Below are 18451 nucleotides of genomic sequence, written 5' to 3' on the forward strand. Positions count from 1 at the left end.
GGCTTCCTAGACGATACCAACTACCTAGATCAGGCACAGTCTGGCTTCAGGCCTGGTCATGGCACCGAGACAGCCTTGGTCGCCTTGGTGGATGACCTCCGTAGAGAGCTGGACAGGGGGAGTGTGACCCTGTTGGTTCTCCTGGACATCTCAGCGGCTTTCGATACCATCGATCATGGTATCCTCCTGGGTCGTCTCTCTGGGATGGGCCTTGGGGGCACGGTTCTGTCGTGGCTCCGGTCCTTCCTGGAGGGACGTACCCAGTTGGTGAAGCTGGGAGACGCCTGCTCGGACCCCTGGCCTTTGACCTGTGGGGTCCCGCAAGGATCTATCTTGTCGCCCATGCTCTTCAACATCTACATGAAACCGCTGGGAGAGGTCATCCGGAGTTTTGGAGTTGGGTGCCATCTCTATGCGGATGACACACAACTCTACTACTCCTTTCCACCTAATTCCAAGGAGGCTTCTCGGGTGCTGGATGAGTGCCTGGCCGCTGTGTCGATCTGGATGAGGAAGAACAAGCTGAAGATCAATCCCGACAAGACAGAGGTCCTCCTGGTCGATCGTAAACCGGATCGGGGTATAGGGTGGCAACCTGTGTTGGACGGGGTTACACTCCCCCTGAAGCCACAGGTCCGCAGTTTGGGAGTCCTCTTGGATTCTTCGCTTACACTTGAGGCTCAGGTGTCGGCGGTATCCGGGAGGGCCTTTGCACAACTGAGACTTGTGCGCCAGCTGCGACCGTACCTCGTGAAGGCGGATCTGGCCGGGGTGGTCCACGCCTTGGTCACCTCTAGAATGGATTACTGCAATGCGCTCTACGCGGGGCTGCCCTTGAAGACGGCTCGGAAACTTCAATTGGTCCAGCGGGCAGCAGCCAGGATGCTAACTGGAGCTCATTACCAAGAGAGGTCAACCCTCTTGTTCAAGGAGCTCCACTGGCTGCCATTTATTTTCCGAGCCCAATTCAAGGTGCAGGTGCTCACCTACAAAGCCCTGAACGGTTTGGGACCACCCTACCTGCGTGACCGCATTTCCATCTACGAACCCACACGCTCGCTCCGGTCATCTGGGGAGGCCCTGCTCGTTATCCCACCTACGTCGCAAGCGCGCTTGGTGGGGACGCGGGACAGGGCCTTCTCTGTGGCGGCCCCCCGACTTTGGAATGCCCTTCCAAAAGAGCTTCGTCAGGCCCCTACTCTGGCAGTTTTCAGAAGGAACCTAAAAACTTGGCTGTTCCGATGTGCCTTCGCAGATTAGGAATCCCCATCCCAAGTCCTAGATGCACTTTAGCACAACTAATGCTGCTGCACACCGCACTTTTAATCCTACGTTCCTCCTGCCATCTCAGCACTTTTAACCCTGTACCCCATTGCGCTGGCCGAACCAGTTTTAATAGTGTCTTGATGTATTGTCATTGTGGTTATTTTGCTTAATTGTTTGATTTGCTTTGTTTATTGCTGTGTTATGTTTTCTATTGTATTGTGTTTTGTGGCTTCGGCCCGTGTAAGCCGCATCGAGTCCTTCGGGAGATGCTAGCGGGGTACAAATAAAGTTAATAATAATAATAATAATAATATTGAAACTGTTAAACCTATGAACCAGATTTTTTTTTCGTGTCAGGAGTGACTTGAGAAACTGCAAGTCACTTCTGGTGTGAGAGAATTGACTGTCTCCAAATCCATTGCTCAGGGGATGCTCGGGTGTTTTACCATCCTGTGGGAGGCTTCTCCCATATCCCCAAATAGGAAGCTGGTGCTGACAGATGTGAGCTCACCCTGCTCCCTGGATTTGAACTGCTGACCTTTCGGTCAGCAGTCCTGCTGACACAAGGGTTTAACCCATTGCATCACTGGAGGCTTCTGTGAACCAGATAACTGAAATAGAAGACTGCTGATGTAATGCATTCTCAGTAACTTGGAGTAAACCCATTGAATCAGCAGGAACCTAGTTAGCCAACACTGATTGACTCAGGCCTCATCTACACTAACCATAAAGCAGTTTCAAACCGGTACTGAAGAAAGTGGTTTCGCTATGCAGGGGATTACATAGGAAATCCTGAAATCACTTTGAGACCTGGATGGTGATGACACAAACCACAGAGTACTGGTGTGCAGTAAGGTTTTTCTTTCATGCCTTTGTTGTGGGAATTGATTATCTTGTCACAGCATTAAATGTTCAGTATAAATGGACCTCAGTGAGCCAGTTTGACTTGGGATCAGCAGTTGGTTTTAATTCAGAATGTTGTACACTGCCATTATGTTAATTCGTTGACTGAAATGTTAGGAATTATTAGGCATTTCGGAGGGTTGCATTTTTCGCAGACCTCCATCTTGAAAGAACACCTTGGCAGCAGGTGTCACCAGCCTGAGAATCTGAAGTTTCATCCCATATTTTTTTGTATTTTCTCTTGTGGGTCTTATCAGAAATATTGAGAATTCAGAATCTTACTGAATAAATCAATGTCGTTTTTTTAAAAGTTTGCTTTAAATTCTCTTGCTCTGATAATTTATGAATGTAAAATGTTTTCCAGCCTACTGAAAATGAGCAAACATTTGCTTTTTTCCTAGCTGCTAACATTGTCATCCAGACTGAGCCGCCGGTTGGCATTCCAAGTAACAGCAGCAACATGTCCAGGGTGGTGCTTGAGCCGGACAACAGGAAGCGAATTTCAAACACAATAGAAGGACCATGTCCAAAGAAACCCTGGGCTGGAAAGTAAGAACTTAATTTGCTGACAAATACTTGGCAAACTGCAATTAGCTCATTTCTTTTATCAAATTATTAGACCTAATAATTTGGGAATTAAAAAAAAAAATAGTACCGAAAAGGCACCAGATCTCATCTGCCCTTGGGAGCCAAGAAGGGTGGGCTTTGCTTAATACTTGGATGGGAGATTGCCAAAGAACATCAGGTGTTTAGCTGATATTTCAGAGGTGGAAATGGGTTAAACTACTACTGTGTATTCTTTGCCTAAGAAAACCCTATGAAATTCATGGAGTTGCCACAGATTAAGAACAAACTTGAAAGCACATATGCAGAACAAAAGAAACAATAAATAATTTGTCTTCCATTTTTAATAATATTATAGGGAATCTTTGGAAAAAGCCACAATTTTTTTACTTTGTAGTTTCATGTGCATTATAGTGATCTACCCATCTTTAATTACTGTCATGTCATGATCCTTCCCATGTATTCACAGTTTAACTTTCTCTCTGTTCCCCCAGAGAAGTTCCCCCATAAGGTTACTATGTGCCACATAAGACAGAACATAGTTCTTGACCAATCTGCCAGAAAACCATGGAAAGCCAAGCACACTTTCCTTTAGATTGGAGAAGAAAGATGAAATTGCGGTTTCTTTACTTTTTGTTAGAAATGAGACTCAGCTATCTGTGTTAGAATCATTGGCAGACAGTGGCAGCTAAAGCTTTCTTACTGCCAGTGAGCAGTACACACAAAAACGTCAGCGCCAGATCAATGAGGAGTAGAACACAGAGGGTTTAATCTTGTGATCTTTCTCAACCATTTGAAATTTACCATGTCATTCATCTTATTTCCTTATCTCAAGAGTTGTTTTAAACCTCTCTGTCCCAACTGTTATCATGTCTCTCAGAGACAAGCTGAAAAGATAGAAATTGAATAATTGGATATGATTTAACATTTGGTCTAAGAACCGTGTAATTGGGACTTTGTCACTTCTCACTACTAAAAACACACCAAACAACATTATCCAGCTGAAGAACAGCAAAGTTTGAATAAGCAGTGCAATCCACATTCCTGGAACACTCCCAAAGAAAAGTAACAGCCATAGATCGTACACCTCGTTTACAAGTCCCTTAAACTTTATAAATGTAAAGTTTCTATGAAATTTGAAATGTTTCATCACAAAACAGAGCCTTCAGACACAAAGAGTATGCTAAAATTCGATGTGTAATGAAAAGGAGGAGGGATTTACAGAGAACATCTCTGCTGCAAAGCCACACAGATTTTATTTTTAAATGTAATTATCCTTTTCTTTAACACTGATACAAGATTTCCTTTATCTTTCTCCTTTGGAGGCTTAATTCAGTTGCAAACCCATAAATCTTCACTGACGCTGTTCTGTCAGCATGCTCCTTTTCCTTAAGGAGACTATACGTTTCATTACGGTGCATCCCAACTAAGTGCTCTTTTGTCATAAGACGTCTTTTTTTAATCATGAGAGGGTTCACAAGTGTACAAGAACCACATTCCAAACACACAGTTTTGCAAATAACATCCTTAATGGCTGTGTGTGTGCGTGTGTCAGGAGTGACTTCAGAAACCGCAATTCGCTTCTGGTGTGAGAGAATTAGCCATCTGCAAGGACATTGCCCAGGGGACGCCCAGATGTTTGATGTTTTACCATTCTGTGGGGGGCTTCTCTCATGTCCCCGCATGGGGAGCTAGAGCTGAGATGGGAGCTCACCCCGCTCCCCATTCGAACTGCCAACTTGTTGGTCATCAGTCCTGCTAGCACAAGGGTTTGACCCATTGAGCCACAGGGGGTTCCTATCTTAATGGCATATTGCAAATCTTATTTTTTATTTCATTTAGGCAAGCAAATAACAACCAAAATAAACCAGGATTTCTGAAGAAGAATCAGTATACAAACACAAAATTAGAAGTTCGTAAAATACCACCGGAACTCAACAATATTACTCAACTTAATGAACATTTCAGCAAATTTGGGACAATTGTCAACATCCAAGTACGTCTTCTAGTAGATTATGCTACAGTATTGCACCTGTGTGCAAGACAAGAGCCAGTTGTAAAACCAGGAAGAACATTTAATTTTACTGAATTTTAGGATAAGCAACCTAACAGTGTGGCCTGTTCAACATATAGAACAGTGCCTTATGAAATAGGGGCATATAGTCTGAAACTAGATTCCTGACTCTGAAGGAGTCTGTAATTGTGTTCAGTATAACAGCTCATGTGCCAGGCATATTTCTACTAAATGGTTGCCTCAATGCCTGCTTTGTATTCTACTGAATTATTTTCTTGTAGAGCAAGTATAGAGCAGGGGTGTGCAACTTATGACCTTCCAGAGGGTGTTGCACTATGACATTTCTCACTTTTGGCAGTTAGGGCTGATGGGAATTGTAGTCTGATAACCCCTACCTTGATTGACTACTATGTTGGTCATCTATCCAAAAATCACATGGAATGACTCAGTATCATTTCTGTTATTTTAAAGGGGTATATCTTAATTAATTGGAGGTAATTATTTTTGTTTTGTGAAGTTGCTGGTTTTTAAGTATCTACTACATTAATGCTGTCTTTTGGGAAATTAGGAAAATGGGCACTATATGTAAATGGCATCTATTAACATATTTGTAAGCCTTTGACAATATCTTTGTAAGCTTTCATGTTTGTACATTGGACAGCTGAATTAGGAGTGAAAGCCTTTTGTTAATGATGATTATTTAATTACTGAACTTTCTTACATAGTAGCATTAAGTAATGCTGACTTGTATACTCTAAATGCTTAGGTTGCTTTCAAGAATGACCCTGAAGCTGCTCTAATTCAGTATTCAACGAACGATGAAGCCAGAAAAGCTATTTCGAGCACAGAGGCTGTGTTGAACAATCGGTTTATACGGGTCTTGTGGCACCGGGAAAACAGTGAGCAGCAGCCACTGCAGCCATCCCAGCAGCACCAGCAGCAGACGCTTCCACCACTTCCTCACCAGCTTCACCTGCAGCATCCAATGCCAACACAGGCTCCGGCTGTAACAGTTCACAGCAGTATGCCAAAGGTATAGTGCCCTTGTACAAACCTGAGTGTCTGTCTTTTCCTGAGCTTTTAAAAGAATGCTCTGGGTTTATTATGATGCTTCAAAACAGGGAATGTTTCAAATGCACACTCACTTTTGTTTCTGTTTAATATGCATCTGTACAGGTGACTAAGCCAATGCCAGCGGGTGCCTATGTCCTTAACAAGGTTCCTGTTAAGCATCGGCTTGGAGCCAGCGGTGGAAGTCAGCCAGACCCTCAACATCTGATGCTGAATCAGTCTGGTGCATCTGCAGAGGAGGCTCAGGTCTGTGGACATGTGTGTCAAATCATGTATACTCCAGTTGGCACGGAGGAGAGATCTGTGTATTCTTGGGTTGTTTGCTGTGCCAGCTGATGGAGCAAGTGTCTGAAATCCTGTTCTCTTAAACCCTTTGACTGCATTTTACCATCTCATAATCCTAAATTCTGAAAATATTTTATATATTAACCATGTAGTTTTTTGCTTGGTTCTCTCAGTAATGTCAAGAAATGGCTAACAAGTCAAAGCCTTTACCTAATTCAGAATGTTTGTCAAGTGACATGGTTAGCATGCTCTTACCTTCAGGTTATTTATACCAGTTCCAGCCTGTTCCATTATATCATCTCTGCCCAAGTGTGTGTGTGAGAGAGAGATTCAGAATGCATGAATGGGTGCACATGCAACAAGGATGCAACAGTTCATACGGATTGTAAAACAATATTCAGCTGTTTCAGTAAAGATTAATAATAAGTGGGGCATACCAGTTGCTGTAAGCTATATTTCAAAGGAAGGGACTGGCAAAACCACCTCTGAATATTCTTTGCCTAAGAAAACCTATGAAATTCATGGGATCACTGTTGGTCAATGGGCAACTTAAAGGCATGCACACACACATTTAAATTCCTGGTGAGCTAAAAGGGTACTGTTATGTCTCTTCACTTCTATCCCCTCCTGGAGCTAAAAGTTTTTTAATGCTTGCATCTATCATTGAGACATCAAGTATGCCCTCACAGTGCTACTTGAAGTAGATTATTTCACCACTTCAGATGGGATTCCCACTGTTTTCTTTTTGGGAGGGGTAGTTTTATTGTCACTTAACTCTCAATGCTCCCATCCCATAACCTTGCCAAGGTCTCCAAAGATAGAGTGGCTATACAGTTCCTGATACTCTATCCAAAGATGCATCTACACTGTAGAACTAATGCAATTTGATACCACTTTAGTTGGCAGGTTTCAATATTATGGGACCCTGGGATTTGTGGCTTGGGAGGCTAAAGACCTGATAAAACTACAGCTTCCTGTCATTCCATAGCATTCAGCCATCACAGTTAAATCGATGTCAAACTGCAATAATTTTACAGTGTTGTTGTTGTTCATTAGTTCAGTCACTTCCGACTCTTCTTGACCTCATGAACCAGCCCATGCCAGAGCTCCCTGTCGGCTGTCACCACCCCCAGCTCCTTCAAGGTCAAGCCAGTCACTTCAAGGATGCCATCCATCCATCTTGCCCTTGGCTGGCCCCTCTTCCTTTTTCCTTCCATTTTCCCCAGCATCATTGTCTTCTCTAAGCTTTGGTGAATCCTAAAATAAGGAAGATTTTCTCATCTTTCTTAGTTCTGCTGTATTTAGGCAAGATTTTTGTGTTTTGCATAGTGATAACATTGTCCAGGTCAAGCATAGCAGCTGGGAAGCAAAAGTTCATAGTTTCAACAGTCTTCAAAGATTGGAACTTGGGACTCCTTTCCCAGGGGACAACAGACTGGGAATGCAATTTATTGTCACCTTTAACTGTGGGGTTTTTTTTAGTGTTGTTTGTGTTTAATTTGATTTTAATGGTTGCATACGCATATTTTTTAAATTTTATACTAACGTTTTTATGTCAAGCCATTTTGAGTCCCCTTTGGGGAGATATAAAGCAGGGTATAAATATAATCATCATCATCATAATGCAGGTCAGTTGCTGCAGTGTGGTCTACAGGAGTAGTTCAGGAAACAGAACAGTGAGACCCGCATCATCAATTACCCAAATGAAATAAGTTCTCTGTTATTGCCAGGCAAACTCGAAATATATTTCCTTAAAATTCATAAGAGCATCAGTAGGCGTGTTATTCCATACATACTCTGTGAAATATATAATTGATGCAGTTATGAGAGCGATACTTAAATTCCAAGTTGAATATTTTAATTCTCATTCAAAAGAGCTGCCAGATAGTTTATATGATTAAGGTTGTTTTTATCATAATTCTTCTATTGGGGAAAATGGATCATAACCTGTTAGGATAGCTGACCATCGGGGTTATTGACCATGAACTGTTAGGATCACAATCTAATTGGGCTAGCAGAGTTTATTTGGTAATTATGATCGCTGGGCATGTAAATATTTTGCTTTCAGGAGACAATGATACAAGCAGACTTCTTTTAAAGTTAACAAGTTTGGTTTAGTGATAACTTCATGTATTTAAAGATACGGGTACTTTTCTTGTCAAGAGTTTAAAAAATCAGTAACATTTCAGTGAGTTTGTATCTTGAACTTATAATCTTTAACAGATTCTTCATAAAGTATGTTATCTTTAAGAGTTTACTTTCAAATAAATCACAAGCCTCAGCAGTTTCTAACTTCCTAACATGAGCTTCTGCACTCTGACAGACTTCTATACTCAAGCCCATTCAAGGCACAACACACTTCTCGAAGTCATTCCTCAACCAACATTCTCTAACGGTCATCCTGTTTAAACCTGATTAATCTAAACTGCCACTGAGTCAGTCACGTGCCCTTCAGCCCCTCCCACTGCTTTAGATATATAGAGATAAGGAAACTGCAAATCAAATAAGACATATACTTCAGGTTATAAAATGACACATTATAAAACAGAAAAACATCATATAAAGGAGGCTTGAGAAGTTTGTTTCCTCCAACATTCTCCTAATCCATTTAAAATATCCTGAAAAATGTCACAATCCTCATTCTTACCATTTTACTCATATTTCAGAAGGACTGTGTCAGAGCACTTTAACTGGGTTGTCTACAGAGACCTTGAGTAAAGGGGTTGTAATATATGATATTGCTATTTTCAGGTATTCCCCACATCAGCTGGCCACACAAAAATGGTTTACAGTTCCTCCAACATGAAGACATCTATGAAATCTGGTACAGGAAACAAATCACATGATGTCCAAGAAGTTCTTAAAAAGAAGCAGGTAATTGCATTTTTTGCAATCTGTTAGCTGTAAGTTTGTAAAATACAATATGATGTGTGACATTTTTCCTGTTAATGTTGAATGATCCATCTGTTATAGTGTAGCTGGACACTTGTTTTCATGACCATCAAGCCGCCTATATTCAACAGGTGGAGCATTCTTTTCCTTCAGGAATTCACTTGAGTGGCATTTCTTTCAACCTTAATGTGATTTAAAATGCCTTTCCTGGCTGTGCCATCTAGCACACTAAAACGTGTCTTTTTTTCTTGCTTAGGAGGCAATGAAACTGCAACAAGACATGAGGAAGAAAAAACAGGAAATGCTTGAGAAACAAATAGAATGTCAAAAGGTTGGTTTCAAAAAAAAACATAAACATTAAACTGGATGTGGTGTAATACCAAAGATGCACAATATAAGCATTTTGGGTAGATTTGGATGAAGTGTTTTCAATCTAATGTGGTATCTTTATTTTGACTTTTATAGATGTTAATATCAAAATTAGAAAAGAATAAAAACATGAAACCAGAGGAAAGAGCAGAGCTCATGAAGACATTGAAAGAACTAACAGGGAAAATTTCTCAGTTGAAAGATGAATTGAAAACCTCATCTCCTGCTTCAACGACATCAAAGTTAAAGTCGAAAACAGAGGTTAGTGGAGCGTTCTTGACACAAACTGGGCTCGTATTTTTGAAGTCTGCTATTGGTCTGCTCTCTATAGAGAACTAGACCTGTAAATGTTTGGACTACCATTTAGGGCTATTTGAGAAAATTCTTGGGCTTCTCATTCAAAATACCAGGATCCATAAGCAGTTTTTCAGTGATAACTTTTTGAAATAAAAAGCATCAAAGTTACCTGATAGAAATAGGATGAAGGAGGTGTTACGCATTTCGAATTTCCTTTGCTTGGGCATTGGGCATTTTGTGTCTGAGAATGACACAAAAAATCGGTGGTATGATCATTACATATAAGTAAGACACATGTAGTTAAGGTCTAAACTAGTGAAGCCTGATCAGGGTGGCTGATTGTGCCACTTGAAATATGTTTTAAAATGTTTTCTTGTAGCACCAGCTCAGATCCTTACTTCTTCTGTGAAAATGCAGTAAAATGCAATTATTTCCATGTCTTCAAACACAGTGAGGAGATATCACTGTGGGAGAATTTCATCCACAACAGATGAAGCAGTGCTCGAAACTGCCACAAATAGACATGTTTTTAAAACTTGTCTACCATGAACAGTGCTCATGCCTTAATGCAAATCAACCCAACTATAATATGTTAATGCTACCATCACGCAGTACTGTTGTTCTGTGTATCATGTTCATAATTGAGATCAATACTGAAAAACATCCAGTGATAATAATGGTGCACCCTTTGTTTTATGCAACTTCATAACGTTCTGTTCACACTGTAGGTAGCAACATGTATTAATCCGCTTGTTTGAACTTACTGAAGCAATTCAGACATCTGCTATTGTTTAGAGAAATATTGTTTTGTTTTAGGTATTAGAAAAGATACATGATGAATTAGATTTAGAAAAAATGCCTCTTTATTTTAGGTGTTTTTTTCTTTAAAAAAATTAAAACTCAAAACCATACCCTTCAGATTGCTAATGAGTCTGCAAATTGCTCAAAATGTGCCCATTGCGCACAAGTTGAGGTTTCTCTGTTCATCCTGAGTATCAGCACTGTGAGATTATTCTGTCATGGTTACATTATACTTTCAGTTCCAGAACTTCAGTTATTTGGGGAGGGTCGGGATAGGATCTGAATCCTAGAGAAAAATTATCTCAGCGCTTATTACTACAGTAAACCTCATTGGTTTAATTCATATGCAAAGAGCTTTGAATGTCATAGAGTATGATATTCTGAAGAAGCCAAATAATGCTTGTTCTCTGTAGACCTCCAGTACAATTCTATAGTCAACTTTCACTGGAAGTTTTGCTGGAACTTGACCATAGAATTGTACTGGATACCAAGGCACTTCCCTCGTCACTTCATGCAGAACTATTGTATGGTATATTTTTGCCAGATACCAAATACACTATTCGTTTCAGGGTATTTTTGTTTGTTTTTTAAAAGGCTTCCAGATTATGTGAAAATTGTGTTACATGAAGGATTCCTCATGTAATATATGGGTTTATATATAACTAGCCATCCCATGCCACGCGTTGCTATGGCCCAGTCTGTGTATATGTGTTTTCTGTGTGTATACATATTTGTGTATATACGTGTGTTTGCACCGTTTTGAGTATGCGTTGTAATGTATTTTTTTGTTTTTTGGCTTTTTAAGTCTCTCTTGCTCTGTTTTCCAATGTTTTTATGAGTGAAGGTCACTCGTTGGCCTAATAGGTGTCTTGTGTCCAAATTTGGTGTCAATTCATCCAGTGGTTTTTGAGTTATGTTAATCCCACAAACGAACATTACATTTTTATTTATATAGATAAAGTAAAAATAAATTTGCTTCTCTCTCTGTCTCTCTCACCTAACCTTTTTGAAGGCACAAAAGGAACTTTTGGATGCAGAGCTGGACTTTCATAAAAGACTATCTTCAGGGGAGGACACAACAGAATTAAGGAAAAAGCTGACCCAGTTACAAGTTGAGGTGAGTTTTCATTGTTATTTACTGTCCTGAGCATTGTATATAGTATAAAGCACAAGGTCTGTGGAAGTTGAAGTGTTCTCCTTTTGTATCTATGCATGTAGGCTGCCCGTTTAGGCATCTTGCCTGTTGGCCGTGGTAAAGCGGTGTCTTCTCAGACCAGAGGCCGAGGACGGGGGCGTGGAGGGAGAGGTAGAGGTACAGTGAATCACATGGTCGTGGACCACCGTCCCAAAGCACTGACCATCGGAGGCTTTGTGGAAGAGGAGAAAGATGAACTCCTTCAGCATTTTTCAGTACGTCATTTTTTTTCTAGTTTCTGTTGTGCCATCAAGAATAATATAGAGGTATTAAAGAGTGAGCATTATATATCTGGAATTCTAAAATCCAAAATTGTCCATCTGGTTGGGTGAAAGAGTGGTATCTTACCTTTCTGATAGTTCACTGCACAAAATGTGTTTCGTGAATAAATTATTAAAACTATTCTGCATAAATTGACCTTCAGGATATGCATATAAGGCACATATGAAACATAAATGAATTTCTTGTTTCAACTTGGTTTTTCTCTCTATTATGTGTCAGTACAGGTATTAAAAAATGTTTAAATCAGAAATCCAAACAGTTCTGGCCAGGGGTGCTCAGTCCATTTTGCCTTCTGTTTGAGTACATAAATTGATTGTTTTTATGGTTAATCTAATTAACTTCCTAATTGATATGCATTTGTGCTTTATACCTCCATGTACTTAATTTATCTTTTGGTGGAAAATAATGGCCACCAGTCAATATCTTTGCCCTGCCTCTTAGATCTTTGATTTGTGGAAGACTTCTTAGACAGACTTGCCCCAAACACTCTCAAAGGCATTCTGATGTATTTCAGTAAAACTGTCCTGAACCCAATGGTGCTGTCCAATTTTGTATCATTATCTACTTTGAAATCACTCTAGGGTGGTATTACACTTTCCAGTGAAACTCATGCTCATATTAGAACAACTGCCACTATATCAACTTTTTTTCCATAGAAGCAGGTAAATGATTTTGGCAATAATAATAATAGCAGCAACAGTAGTAGCAATAATAATAATAATAATAATAATAATAATTGCATTTCTTAATCGCCTTTCCTCGTAGATTGAGGCAGGTTACAACGTAGTTAAAACACATAATCATTGTAAAGCTTCTATAAAAATACATACTAAAAATATTTCTATAAAATACATATTAAAATACACAGAACAATGATTAAAACGCAGGCCACAAGTTTAAAATTCACGATTAAATGAATTTTTAGAGACAATCAGCATTTTGGCTGGTCACAGGACTTCTACTGAGTTCAATACTCCCCCCCCCCCCCTCAGGATAAGGATATAACTTGGCTTGAGCTTTTTGTTTTGTCATGGAAATGTAGAATTTTGTGGAAGATTTCATTAAGGAAACTGAACAAAAGATGACAAACATCTTTCAAAAAATTATAAATATAACAATCCATTTTTTATATATAAGAGCTAATAATATACTGCTATGCAAAATCCTTTTAAAAAACAGTTATACACACAGTATATAAACATCCTGTTATATATGTGTGTGTATAATCTTCACACCTGACCTTTCAAGTCTAACTGTAATCCCATGTACAGGTAATGAAAAACATTGCCAGGTTTCATTGTGTGATAGCCACTTTCATAACCTTAACAGGAGTGTGATATCACTAATATATTTTCTTAGATAACATTAATTTAAAAAAAAAACTCTTGGAATCCATGACACAGATTCTCCACTCCTGTTTCAACACAACTGATAAATTACTTCTGCTTTTTTACTTTCATAAACCAGTCCCATCTTCCAAAGAACCTAGTTTGAGAGTGTGGCTGGATTCAGGGTCATGTATTCAGCTTTTTTGATCAAGGATGAAACATGGCTCTCCTTCATCTTGCTCAGATTTTCTGAAAACTATGCCATATTGTCTCTCAGTGTGTCATAGTGTTTTTGCCTGAGTCAGATTGAAGGAGCACGTGCAATCCTTACATTGTGTGTCTTACAGAAATTTGGAGATATTGAAGGCCTTCAAGAGGAGGATTCCCCTTTAAGCGTTGTTCTGACATTTAAATCCCGCTCTGAAGCTGAAAATGTAAGTTCATTGATACAAATAGTTGACATTTTAAACCAAGCTGTGTGCTGATTCTCTAAGATACACTACACTGAATTCAAAGATTTACTTTGCTATCAAATATTTAATGGATTTTTATAGTTAACACAAACCATTTTCTTAATGCAGTTCCCAGGCTGACCATTGGAAACTAAAATTATCAGGGAAAAATTGAGTTAGAGAGTAAAATAGACATACAAATCTACCTACAATTTCGTAGTAGGAAGTTGAAGGTTCTTTATCATATATTTGGCAATGTGTCTCTGACTAGTGCTCCTTAATGTACACCTAGACCTTCATTTTGTACACAACAGGGTTTTTTTCTAATCAAAGCAAAAACAATATCGGTATTCCAGTATTGAATACATTTTGACATCTCTTGTATTTCCATTTTAAGAGAAATCACTTCTTTAGGCTCTTTTTGTAAAACCACTAGTTCTTTTCTTTCAGAAGAAGAGAAGACTTACATTCAATAGACTTAAGTTTTAGGTTTAGTGGAGATCGTCCTGCCTTGTCAACATATGGGATGTACCCAAGAACAATCCCAATACTCCTGTTCCTCCCCTCATTCCCCATTTTAGGCTGCCAACCAAGGGTTGAAATTCAAAGACCGCCGACTTCAGATATCGTGGCATAAACCCAAGGTACCTTCTGTGTCCACAGAAACTGAGGAAGAGGAACCCAAGGAAGAGGTATGAGACCAGGGTTTGTGTATGGAACCTTACAAAGCTACTGGAACATCATGTTTCGTTGTATATTAAATGTGCTGGTGACAGCAATTTTAGAGGCTACTTCAGACAAAAATATCCCCCCCCCCCTTCTCAAAGGCACTACATGATACTTTTGTAACATGTAGGTTGTTTCCATTTTCTGTTTTGTGCCTAATTTTTTCTTACCAAAGGTATAGAATGAAAGTAACTATACAGCATGTGATGTGATGGAGAGTGTTCACAGCCATATTTAGAATTGCACACAGTTTACTACCTAACCTGAATTATCTCAGTGTTTTTGTTACATTTTTTCTTCTGATTTGACCAGTGTGTGTATTTATTTGTAAAGTATTCAAGAAAAAATAGTACCATACTGGAATCGCTAACTTGGCAAAATTGTTTCATTGATAGTAACATCTTGGATTGGTGTCCCTTTTCTAATTACCACACAATATTCCATATTTTATTCAGGAGACCGAAACTTCTGATTTATTTTTGCCCGAAGATGACGATGATGATGATGAAGATGAAGATGAATCTCGCTCCTGGAGAAGATGAAACTTGAAGTGGAATCATATAATTTTAGAATTGTTTGAACTACAGCTTTTAAAAAAATATTTAAAGGAAGTCAATGAGCCAAAAAAAAACTTGTTTTTGTTTTTCTTTTCATATACACAAAGGAGAAAGTGTGAGTTTGATAGATAAGCAAATGAATCCCTATGGTCAGCCAAAGGCCCGAAGCTAATGCAGAATTGTAAAGATAGTTATGATCCCCTAAAGATAAAGTGTATCCATTTTTCAAGGCTCATGTCCATGGTGTTTTTAAAACAAAGGTTGTTTTATTCATCTCCGAATGAGTTTACAGGCTTTATTTAGTAATATGGAACCTGAAATGGGAGCTCTCTGTGAAATTAATTTGTGCATCAACATTGATTGAAATTTGCTAATTCAAAAATCCCTTTGTTAAGTGATTTAAAATGTAAGTTATTTAACTTAAGTAGCTTTAACTTCTCCATTTTGAAAGTCTCATAGTTTTCCTACATTCCTCCAACAGGGGCCTAATTCTTAACAGATTTATAGTGCAAGACAATTATAACTAACTAGTCCCTGATAGCACAGATGGGAATTGACAATATCTGACACTGTAAAACTGTTTCAGTGTGACATTTGTGGGCCTCCTTCCTGCACATGCATGTTCGAAATGAACACACAGCAGTGCTTCATGAACACCCAGTATTGATTAATATGAGTTCGCCCTTTTTGACGAGCCAACTCATCTATCTTCCGAGACTAAATTAGTTATTTCACTTTTTAGGTCAGTACAGCATTCTGAACAATTAATGTTCTCTTTGGCTCAGAAGGCCCCAAATCAAACTATATACAGTTTAAAATAATGGATACTAAATCAGTTGATGGAGTGGTATTGTGCTTACACACAATAACCTTTATAAATTGAATGTTTTATGTTGAGGAGAGACAGGTGAGACTGGTTTACTTAGAAACATTTTATCTGTATATTGTTTTGATTTTTATTCAACTTTTCTTAAAGCACCAGACAGTTACTGGTGCAGATCGTAGCATAAACCAAATTGTTATATTTTACCTGACCATGAAAACAAATCTTGATCTCTGGTTACTGTTAATCCTAAACACATTGCCTTGTAGGGCATTGGCTTCATTCTTAGTGCCTCTGTACGGTGCCACAGACAGTGCATCCTAGTGTAGAAGGTTATACTATCACATTCTGAATGTTAAAATCAAAGAAGTAGGAAAAATCTATAACTCTCATCTCCTGTGGTATCGAAACATTGATGCAAGCAAATAGAAAAATCAGGACGTCTTTCATCCAAGTGTATTACCGCTACTGATTCCAGGTTCTCTCTGTGTATCTGAGGTTCTAAGTCCTGACTTGCTACATAAAATGAAGCGCTCTTTCTGATTCTTTTTATTTTGGATACTGTTGTGGGTATTGTGGTGTCTGAATTCCCAGCCAGTATCAGTTTAGGTTCCAGAGGTTATTCTTGGAAAGGAGTACAGTTTATCAGCGGGGGGTTGCCCATTACGTGAAGGCCTTTTGTTTTTTAGATAATGGCTACATTTCTAATAGACCCAGTGAGTCCAGTTATAAAAGTGAAAAAGAAGCACGAATATTGCACACCCTGAGAGGGCAAAGCCTTGCTCTCTCTTCTCCCATCGCCTGTAATGTTTGAATGCCTATGGCTCAGTTATGTGGCCATGTATTGACCCATCACAGCAAAACGCTTGAATCCGGACAGTTTAATCAACTGATGGAGGGAACAAAGGATTTACATATGTGTGTGTATATATACTGTACAGGGTTTTTTTCTTAAAGCTGTATAATTTTGTAAATATTTTTGCTTTTTTTGTGTACTAAAACTACAAGCATCTAGATTTCCATAAGAGTTCTTGTATTTTTGTATCTGGAAGATTACAGTGGTTGAGTGAAGCTGTAAGAGAGATTTCCATAGCCTTTGGCTTAGTTAGACTGGATGGGATTCCTTTTCATATGGTTTTAAATAACATTTTGTTAGCGCACTGTTCAGAACAGGATGAATGTCCCTGCTCAAAGGGTTAGCCTTTTTTTTTCATGGAAAGAGGAGGGGGAACCAACTGGGGGAGACTTTATTTAATCATTTTTTCCCATTTTTACAAGAGTATCTTGACTCACATCAATCCTCTAGTGACATCTGAAATGTGATTTCTCAGATCAGAAGCACAAAACCAAGTTGGTGCCCCTGAACTCATGTAATGAAAACATACTATTGTGTTACCGAGAATATAAGTAATGGGCATCCTAGTGGTAACTTGGTTAATACAAAGGGTAAGGAGAAACTAGTTCAAAGTGACCTTCATTTTGACTTGGCTGTGTATCTCCCTAGGTCATGTGTAGTAGAGGTTAGTAGGACACCATTTGTGTTACTAGGTAATTTTTTTTTCTGGTAACACTTTATTTCTAATAGCTGTGAAATTATCACTTTCACATTCATAAGCCATAGCCAATATCATAGTATCATAACTATACCTGCCAAGTGATTTGAGAACTGTAAGTTGACCTGAAATAAAACGTTACCACATGTGAAGTATATCTCACCGACCACTTAGCAATGTGTAGTCCCATTGAAATGCAGAAAAATGCAACAACAGAAATGGTCAGTGAGTCACTACCCTAAAGCTTTACAAATGCGAATGCTACTAGTATATAAAGTGTCCGTTTAACTGTGGTGTAATTTTTTTGTTTCTTTTTTAATCCTTGAGCATAAAAAACAGACTGCATCTAAAAACTGATTTGAAAAATGTATGCCCACATAACAGTGGAGATGCTTCAACAGTTTTTAGCAAAATCATGTGAAAAGGAATATTAAATTCCTCTCAGTGTATAGTAAACTTGTACTATAGTTTTTACAAGATTGTGAACTTGTGTAATAGTATATTAGGAGATATTGTTGGATTTCTAACTGTTTATACATTTAAATTCATACATGTAATGTTTGTTTTATTGATTACACTCTGAATTTCTAAGATGCATGTTGACTTTTTGCAATAAAGAGATAATATGGAATGGTTTAAAATTATAAACAACAAAAAAGGTGTAAAACAATTTGAACTGAAATTTGGAGAAATAACCATTCCAAAAAACTTATAATCACTAAAACAGTTGTATTGCTTGATTTCTTCTTGGATGTGAAGTGTGAGTGTTGGCACAGCAGCGTGTGTGATTTCTTAGAAGTATGGCTTAAAGTCATTTGGAGCTGGTCACTTAGTAATACTATATGCTCAAGTATAGGACATTTGCGTTGCAAATATTAATAGTGTCCCTTCTTAAACAGCAAATAATTATGAGGAGAGAGAATTAATAGTTATTATAAGAAGAGTAAATAGAATAATATTGTTCATAACCTGACTCAATATTAGAGAAAAGCAAAAAAGACTGTCAGTGATTTCTGACTTCTGGACCTCCTGCAGATCTAACCATGTTGTCTTGGCAAGTGTTTTCCAAAACA

General features: G+C 38.6%; 1 protein-coding gene across 3 annotated transcripts in view; it reads left to right on the forward strand.

Annotated features, from left to right (window-relative positions):
• The window catches only part of RBM27 (RNA binding motif protein 27), a 44145-nt gene extending 26043 nt beyond the window's left edge, over positions 1–18102 (forward strand). For all 3 annotated transcript variants that reach the window (XM_060765160.2, XM_060765161.2, XM_060765162.2), the window contains exons 10-21: positions 2571–2718; positions 4576–4729; positions 5514–5780; positions 5924–6064; positions 8855–8977; positions 9252–9326; positions 9461–9625; positions 11475–11579; positions 11681–11872; positions 13615–13701; positions 14301–14411; positions 14901–18102. In XM_060765160.2, the coding sequence (XP_060621143.2) occupies positions 2571–2718; positions 4576–4729; positions 5514–5780; positions 5924–6064; positions 8855–8977; positions 9252–9326; positions 9461–9625; positions 11475–11579; positions 11681–11872; positions 13615–13701; positions 14301–14411; positions 14901–14987 (1655 nt within the window). In that variant the 3' untranslated portion in view covers positions 14988–18102. The remainder of the gene's footprint in view (positions 1–2570; positions 2719–4575; positions 4730–5513; positions 5781–5923; positions 6065–8854; positions 8978–9251; positions 9327–9460; positions 9626–11474; positions 11580–11680; positions 11873–13614; positions 13702–14300; positions 14412–14900) is intronic.
• Positions 18103–18451: the final 349 nt, after the last annotated feature.

The sequence above is a fragment of the Anolis sagrei genome, chromosome 2 (genome assembly GCF_037176765.1).
Source record: "Anolis sagrei isolate rAnoSag1 chromosome 2, rAnoSag1.mat, whole genome shotgun sequence".
NCBI classification, from domain to species: Eukaryota; Metazoa; Chordata; class Lepidosauria; order Squamata; family Dactyloidae; genus Anolis; species Anolis sagrei.